This window comes from Anarhichas minor, unplaced genomic scaffold, assembly GCF_050575085.1.
Source record: "Anarhichas minor isolate MPS153535 unplaced genomic scaffold, ASM5057508v1 ptg000007l, whole genome shotgun sequence".
Taxonomy (NCBI): domain Eukaryota; kingdom Metazoa; phylum Chordata; class Actinopteri; order Perciformes; family Anarhichadidae; genus Anarhichas; species Anarhichas minor.
In genome coordinates, this window is record NW_027466453.1 from 14,705,558 (window position 1) to 14,713,880 (window position 8,323).

At 45.3% G+C, this 8,323-nt stretch overlaps 1 protein-coding gene across 1 annotated transcript; it reads left to right on the forward strand.

The window, feature by feature from the left end:
- The first annotated feature begins 384 nt into the window (after positions 1 to 384).
- On the forward strand, positions 385 to 8,058 carry cbx4 (chromobox homolog 4 (Pc class homolog, Drosophila)). Its single transcript, XM_076086042.1, has 5 exons — positions 385 to 674; positions 765 to 808; positions 1,520 to 1,585; positions 3,795 to 3,861; positions 5,049 to 8,058. Exons 1-5 carry the CDS (start codon positions 606 to 608, stop codon positions 6,450 to 6,452), a joined length of 1,650 nt encoding a protein of 549 aa, XP_075942157.1. The 5' UTR covers positions 385 to 605; the 3' UTR covers positions 6,453 to 8,058.
- The last annotated feature ends 265 nt before the right edge of the window (positions 8,059 to 8,323 follow it).

The window sequence follows — 8,323 nt, forward strand, 5'->3', positions numbered from 1 at the left end:
ATTTAAATTGACGCATCTATTGAAAAGTCACACTATTAATTAACATCCACACACCATATGCACTTGAATAAAACTCAACCACTCTTAAGTATTTTTCTCGTGTGAATAGTGTATCGGCCGTTGGAGGAGGGGTTCCCACGAGCCTTGCTATCGACAAGAATCGATACAACTGCGCGAGTAGATTTTATGCATTGGTGCTGTAACAGTAAGGTAGTGATTGATTTGAATTTCCAGATATCCCTCCCGCAGTCCAGCACGTACGGGATAAAACCCCAACCTCTGTGCAAGGTCTCGTCCTCCCCCTCCCATTCCTGACGTCATGCATCGAGCTGAAGCTATTGCACGAAAAGAGCTGCTCGCAGCCGCACTGTGAATATCTGTATGCTCATAGCTAGTGGACTGTGGATTGTGCAAAGGAGGGAGGGAGAGAGAGAGAGAGTGCGAGAGAGAGAGAGAGAGAGAGGAGGAGAGGTGGAGGGAATACAGTTGGATTTGGATACAACTGGAAAACTACCAAGCGCGCACAGCACGCACCGAGCGGAAGGCACATCGACGGTGCGTAGCCGACATTTCACCGACTCCCCCGCGATCGGATTCAGGCGAGAATGGAGCTCCCTGCCGCCGGAGAGCACGTCTTTGCGGTGGAGGGCATCGAAAAGAAGCGCATCCGCAAGGTAAGAGAGGGAGCATGTTTGCAAACGTTGAGCGTTGCAATGTTGCGTTTGACGCGAGCCTGACCAGATTTCCCTTCTCCACCATCACAGGGCAAGATCGAGTACCTGGTCAAGTGGCGAGGCTGGTCTCCCAAGTAAGTCTTAATGCAATTACCACTATCCTAAATAGCTCCACTGCGATCAGAAAAAAAATGCATCATTTTGCATCAAAATCGAGTGTTGTTACTTAAAAATGCCATTCATCAAGGGCGTGCGCGCACAGAGTGTGTGGTTGTTTGTGGCTGAGTGTGTCCCCGTGTGTGCGCGTGTGTGTGTGTGTGTGTGTGTGTGTGTGTGCGTGCGTGCGTGTGCGTAAGGAGAGCGCGGTCGGTATGTGTTTCAGTGTATCCGCGGATGCCTTCACTAATTTATGCGAGGGAAGGGGGGTAGGCACAGCCATGTAATCCCGTTTTAATTATTTCTGCTCTGCCAGCGAATTTACGAGACAGTGGTGCTAAAATGGCCGACTGTATGTTGGTGCTGGAGGACCGTTTTGGAGATCACATACAGACAATTCGTCTTTGACATGTTTGCTCTGCAGTTGCGTGTCCTCATGGTGGATCTGCTTTTGCGGGAATGTGACTTAATAGTTGTTGCACATATGAATTGAAATCCGCACCTTTTTTTCTGTTGAACTGAACGCCTGGCTCACCTGTCCACTCCGCACTGACTGCACACAATCACGGTGTTAGACGTGGGAATGTGTGTGACGGGACAGACGCTGAGGCCCATGTGTGTCAGTTAGAAAAAGCAAGTGTGCACGTGACAGCTCGCTGACAGTTGCTCTCTCTCTCTCTTCTCTACAGATACAACACATGGGAACCAGAGGAAAACATCCTTGACCCGCGCCTCCTCGTCGCGTTTCAACACAGGTGAGAGATGTGGACTTAGGACAGGCCGCGCAGGCTCCAGTTCAGCCATGACCATATACGGGCATGGGAGGAGGGGCGCTCCAGTAACTCTAGCACTGATCCCCCCCCCCCCCCCCCCCCCACACACACACACACACACACACACCCACCCACCCACACACCCCTCCTCCTCAGCACAGAACTGTCTCCTGGGAAAAAGGCTGGGGATGTGGTAGTGAGAATTCCTAAATCATACTAATGGGAAGATCGGACACGCGGAAATATACGCAGGGATGTAGGCGTAAATTGTAACAATTTATCATCTCATTATGTGATTTTGCGGCAGGAATCCGAGGGCTCAACAGCATGCCATGACAGAAAACTGAAGTAGGAGTATGGCTTTGGACGATGGAGCAATGAAAATGGAAAAGCAATGTTTCCCATCTGGATTAAACTACAAATATTTGATTATAATCGTATTTTTTACTAGTTTGCAACGGTAGAGTTTAAGAAGGGCAGGTGCTGAATTGGCAGCTGCACTCCAGAGCCTGACTGTTTTCATTTAGGGTGCAGGACACAAGTGCAGCAGTTTGTTGTGGTTTTCATGTGAGGGGGCCGAGCTGCTGCCTGATGGGATTCTCACCACTATACCAATCTGAGATCTGCCATCAGGCTGCTGAGCTGTGCTTTACTTCTGCAGGCGGATTTCGTACAACGTTTTCCACCCGAAAGAAAACCGTTCGACAACACTATAGCGCTGACGCGTCCCATGCAACTGCTGCCTTTATTTAGCTATTTAATGTTGTGGAAAGAGAATATCTCACCTTGGATGCATAAATCATCAACCTGCTTTCAATCGTGGGTCAAGAGTGGGCTTAATAGAGGCCTGTAGGTAATCAGAAACACATCAATGTCAATCTCAGAGGTTGAGATGCTAATGAATACAAATGATGCTGTCATTTTAGCCCTGTGGCGCGTGCACAACAACATCTTGTCTGGTTTGCTGGACTCATGAGGCCAGTGAGATTTACTCTCTCTATAGGCCACCAGGCCGCTTGTGGGACTGGGAAGACACGATGGCTGGGGAAAGGAATTTGAATTTTTGAAAAGGCTAATTGACACGCAGTGCTCTCCGGCGTTTCCAGTGTACGGCTCTCATATTCCCCCGCAGCCTGCCTGCCTGCCTGCCTCCCTGGCTGTGTGTGTGTGTGTGTGTGTGTGTCTGGCTCTTTGCTGATGGTCATGGAGTGCTGCCTCTGCGCCGTGTGTGTGGATTCCTCTCTGCTCCCAGAGGATGGGGGAGGGGATCCGACAAGGGAGGCTGTAATTGCCAAATCTTCTGTGAATAGGGGTCACCCCCGTTGGACGCTGTTTGAAATCGCACACATTATAGCATTAAAATGTAGACTGTTTATTGTGGCGGTTTTCTGGCAGCTCTGATAGTTTGAACATCTGCAGCGAGAGGCCAACAATAGGCTGGATTTACACATGCCGGGTGAAGCCTGTGAGCAGCCGGCCTTCACCCACCGCTGGTTATTTATGAGCCAATGATGAGTCAAGGTTTATATCGGGGAGTAATATTTCACAGATAAACCCAAAGTTCTCGGTCTAGTCAGTAAAACAACAACAACACGCTTCCCCTCTCTCCTCCCTCTACAAAAACAGTTCCAAGAGATGTTTCTTCCTTGTCAGATATTCATTCACCCTACATTTTGAGTGTAGGTGTAGTGTTGCACAAGGGTGGTGGTTTGCATGTTTTCAACAGCAGCACGTATCCCAGAAGTTCTGTTGTATTTATTCCATCTTATCCCTCATGACCCTAATTACAGATTCAGTGTAGAAGGAAGGGCGTGCTGCGGGAGGGAGGATGTTTGAAAGACAAGGGGAGATTTTTCCTGCTGTAGCCTTAATTGAATTTCTCCTGGATAATGAGAATATGGAATGGGCCTATTACCATGGAGAGCTATGCAAATAAGGACCATAATGCTTTGCAGCAGGTCACACGTGGGCATTCATTAGTCCTCCAAATCTAAATTCCACTTTTGACCTTGAATAGGGAGAAGAAAATGAACAAATACTCCAAATGTCAACCCTGTAATTTTCTTTGTGATATAATTTTGATTTTTTTTTTTTTAATACAGAAAGGTGGAAAACTGTCATTTAAATTAGATGTTGTAAAGAGAAGATAAATATGGTGCAAGAAAACGTAATTGCCTTTTTGTTTTCGCAGAGAGAGGCAGGAGCAGCTGTTGGGATATCGCAAACGGGGGCCAAAACCAAAACATCTTTTACTCCAGGTAATTATCTTCTTCATCGTTTACGATGTTTCTGAAGAAATGTGCTGCTCTTCTGAGCCTTCCTGTTAAGATTCGCTCTCAGAGGCCAAAAAGGGGGTTTGGGCCTGTCAGGTGTTTGAGAGCTGCAGTCATCGTGGTCGCGGTTATTAATAGAGTTCTTTGAGAGAGATGAAGTAAAGGGCAAAGAAAGGATGGGGTCCTACAGCTGGATTTGTTTGCTCACACATCATGAAACAGGGTTTGTTGCCTGAGGTTATGCGAGCGCCACATGAGTGCACTCATTTTATCTGCATATGCAAAGTAACAGCTTTAACGAGAGCGTGTTATTGTAGGGTCTTTTTGGACCAAGTGAATCTGTATCAGGAGAATGTATTCTTTCATTTCCCTGTTTGCAAAAGATGAAAATAGAAGGCTGAAAGTAGCACTTGTCTTGTGCTTTGACTATTTTACCTCTGTCCTCTTACAATGTGGTTATATATTTTGGGAGACTTGGAGCCAATTGTTATGCAGTGTCACTCCCGAAGAGGCATACCACGTTGCCAGAGTCACACGTGGCCAGCAATCAGGAATAAAGCGTGACATGTCTGGTGGCACTTCTCTGACCCGAGGTCACAGCCGGAGCGTCTTGAGTGTTCCGCTGCAGTTCCCCTTTGACAGCCCGAAGGGTCAGCCAGTACAGGAGGAGGGGGAGGGGACAAGATGGTGGGAGGGAGATTGTGAACTGAGCAATGATTGGAGAGTTAATTTCAATTTCCGAAAGGCTTCCGCATCTTGTAAACTCTCTCATTTTCAGCCTGTAGCTTTGCTTATTTTAGCTGCTGTTTGAACTCCCTTTGAAAGGGGCATTAAACCTCACGCGATATGCACAGTTTGTGAAAACAGTTGTATAATGGCTCCTGCTTTGCCAGGGAAGATAACACACAGTGAGGCGAGTGTTGCATTATGGGAAATGTAGGATCCGGTCTTCACAGAGCTTCATATACTGTATATACTTTTGTTAAACTGTTTCTTGTGAGACCCCACCAACAAGTGCACTAAGTTGGCCTATTTATTTTTAGTTATTACTTAAAGACATCCCAGAACTCCAATCCTCATTATTATTATTATTATTATTTGGCTCATTATATTCTTGAGTTTGCTGAAAACAGGGGAAATGTTAAACTTGGTGTCTTGTCTCTTTCTTCAAGGTACCCTCATTTGCCAGAAGATCCTGTATCCCTGCAGGTTTTGGAGAGTCATCTCAGGATGCAGAGGCTATCCTCAAGTCCGACCCCGTCCCGGTCCAGCGCCCCCAGCCTCAACAGTACCAGCTCAACAGCAAGAAGCACCATCAGTACCAGCCCAGCAGCCAGGAGCTCCCCACTGACCAGCCGACCAACGGCAAGAAGAAGTTCATCTACCAGCTCAACAGCAAAAAGCACCACCACTATGAGCCTGACCCGAGCATGTACGACGCACAGGCTTCCAGGCTCAAAGAGGTGGTCAAAGTTCAGGAACTGGCCAGTAAACCGGCAAATCCTGGCTGGAACTTACCGCTGGCCCTGCAGCAGAAATGGGTTCGAGACAAAGACACAGGCTGCTTGAGCAAAGTTAAAGAGCTGGCGGTGGAGGTGAGGAAACCCGCTGTTAAAGATGCTGAGAGCGAACATGCCCTTAAACCCAATCCTAAAGACGCAACCCTGCCTAGCGCTATTAGCAGCAAAATGAAGATAATCAAGAACAAAAACAAGAATGGACGTATTGTTATTGTCATGAGCAAATATATGGACAGCAACAAGGCTCATGGGGCTAAGGGTAAACACGGGGAATCTTCAAGCGAAGTGAAACCCCAAAGCACCAAACCGTCGGAGAACAATCCAGCACATACAACCAAAATGGTGGAGCACCCTGAGAACGGTATCCCAAAAGAGATCTGTAATGGCAGCTCCCTCCCTGCTGCAGAGCACCCTATAAAGTGTTCCCCAAAGGACAGACACTTCTCCAAACCTTCACCAAGCACAGCAGAGGAATACAACACCGAGGTGGCCCGTGGTCAGGCCGATTTACCGGACGATCTACCCCTTCAGCTGACTGCTAGCTCGCCCATGACGTCCTGGTCTGTTGACGTCAACATCCCGACCCCAACGTCCGTTGACCACATCAGGATCCCTTCTTTTCCCAACGACCGCAAGCGAAAGCTATCAGATCCCGCTGAGGACAGGAGCGCCTCCAAAACCTACGTGACTTCCAGAAGCTTCAGCGTCCCCAGCACTGTGGTCACGCCACCTCAGGACAAACCTATGGACCTCCACTGTAGCGGCCCCCGCCACAGCAGTACATTTACATATGAGGTTGTGGACTCTGGCAGCCAAGAGGAGCCGATGGATCTCAGCTGCCCAAAGAATAAGAATCAGGTGGAGACGGAGATACTGCCGGAGCCCGAGCCTGCCGTCACAAACGCAACTCGTGTGACAGAAGACGCACAGACATCCACAGAGAAATCTAAAGAAGCACCTCTTCAAAAAATCTCCCCTTTTATGGGAAATATCATAATCACTGACATCACAACAAACAGTCTGACCGTCACATTCAAGGAATTTGTTTCTTTCTAAGAAACCATTTTGTAAAATAGGACTACCAGTGACCGATTGGATGAATGCTGTTAATATGTACATATGTAAAAAAAAAAAAAAACATCAGAATTTTGTAAATGTTGAAATTTATAATTTATCATTCAAATTCAATATGTTTCTTAGAATGTTTTATACTGTAACTCCTCTGTGACGTTGTAGCCAAGAAAGTGCCCTCGAGACTTTGAGCGAATGCATTCAGGTGGATGTGTTCCACTTTTTAAAAAAACGGTTTATTTGTCATATGGAGCCGAATGGGATACTTTTGCTGTTGTTTCATACCTGCACCAAACTTATAACCTGATATGTATGAAGGCTTATACATATTTCTTATGAATAATATCACTTATTTTGGTCCTGATAGATGGTAGAGAGGATGTTGTTGAGTATATGGTGATCAAAGATCAAATTGAAAGCACTTAATTACATTTTCACATGTTGGTTTGTGTCATTACGAGGAGAGAAACAGCTGTTCTCTTGAAGTCTTATTTCACTTTTTACTCCAGACAGGTTCCCTTAGATGGATTTGGCATATTTTGTTAGATGTTTTGTTTGTGGCTTGTTTGAGAAAACATCATTAGCTATACCATGCAAATTTACAAAAGCAGGTATGTCAGAGTACAGTGGACACGCTCGGCTGTGTCAACAACCTTAAAGAAATGTCCCGGTCTTTTCAACAAAGCCGTCAGTGAATATACCGCTGCAACCCGATCTATTGCTATGTTGCACATCTCACCTTTAGCAAACATGTATGGATTGACATGTGACATCTCAAAGGTCTGTTACTATTTATCAAATGTGTGACTTCCCATTAAGACGACGTATTGATTCTTACCATAATTAGATCATGATTTATTAACTTATTGTTGACCTCACATATTGCTGGAGTTACTTTAAAATACATACGCTAGTCTCATTAGGACTCTCCTAATGTCACAGAGAGTGGCGATATTCATCTCATTTTGCTTCTGGAGCTCATTGTATTATCTGGAAAACACACGTTACTGTTATTAGCTTTCGAAAAAGAAAGCTACCAGGGTGATTTAATGAGTACGTTACACAGATTAAATGTGAGTCGCGAGGCTGCCTTCGTATACTGTTACATGCGAGCCAATGAGTGCAAGCTGTTTTGATTCTGCTGCTGAAAATTCAAATGTCAAAGCTGTTGGATGTAACCTACATTTGAGTCTAAATTGCCTTCCACGCACGTTCGATGCAAACCAGTAAGAATGCTATAATAATAATAATAAAAAATATAGCATATTTATTGATGTTTAACTTGTTGTAACAAAGATGCGCTCTGCATCAGAAGCTACACTTGATTCCATTGAACAGTTGAAAAGATGTTTTAAGTCTGTCGGCTCCTTTTTGTTCTCTATTTTGTGCATTGTTTTGTTCATTCTCGCACTTGGTTCGAAATCAAAATGATTGATATAAAGTATGTTCTACCAGGAGTTGGTAGACTTATTGCTGTTGGCACAGCTTATTGGATGGTATGTTTCACAATAAAGAGAGAGAAATAACCTCTTACATGTTTATGCATTTATATTTGATGGCTTGTTGATAAATTGGACGTACTATCGGCAAACTTCTCTATCGTTTTTTTTTTAGTGTTCGGTGAAAGATCTATGTATCGCTGTTCCTGCCCCGCAGTTCTGAAGCGTTTCTGCTGATACAGAGAACGAATGGAACAATAAACACAAGAAACACTAACTTGGTTGTGAACCATGAATAGAAAAACAGATCATGTTGCATAATCACAAACGATCCTGCACAAAGAGGCCCTCTGTATTGCATAACTGCACCGGCCACTTGTATTATTAAAACTTTAGCCGTGCATTATTCTTCTACTG

What these genes read in the sequence shown, in the direction of transcription:
- cbx4 (XM_076086042.1), top strand. Translation starts at nt 606, where the DNA reads ATGGAGCTCCCTGCCGCCGGAGAGCACGTCTTTGCGGTGGAGGGCATC. An exon ending in AAAAGAAGCGCATCCGCAAG is followed by an intron (nt 675 to 764) that starts GTAAGAGAGGGA and finishes CCACCATCACAG; the next exon opens with GGCAAGATCGAGTACCTGGT. An exon ending in CAAAACATCTTTTACTCCAG is followed by an intron (nt 3,862 to 5,048) that starts GTAATTATCTTC and finishes TCTTTCTTCAAG; the next exon opens with GTACCCTCATTTGCCAGAAG.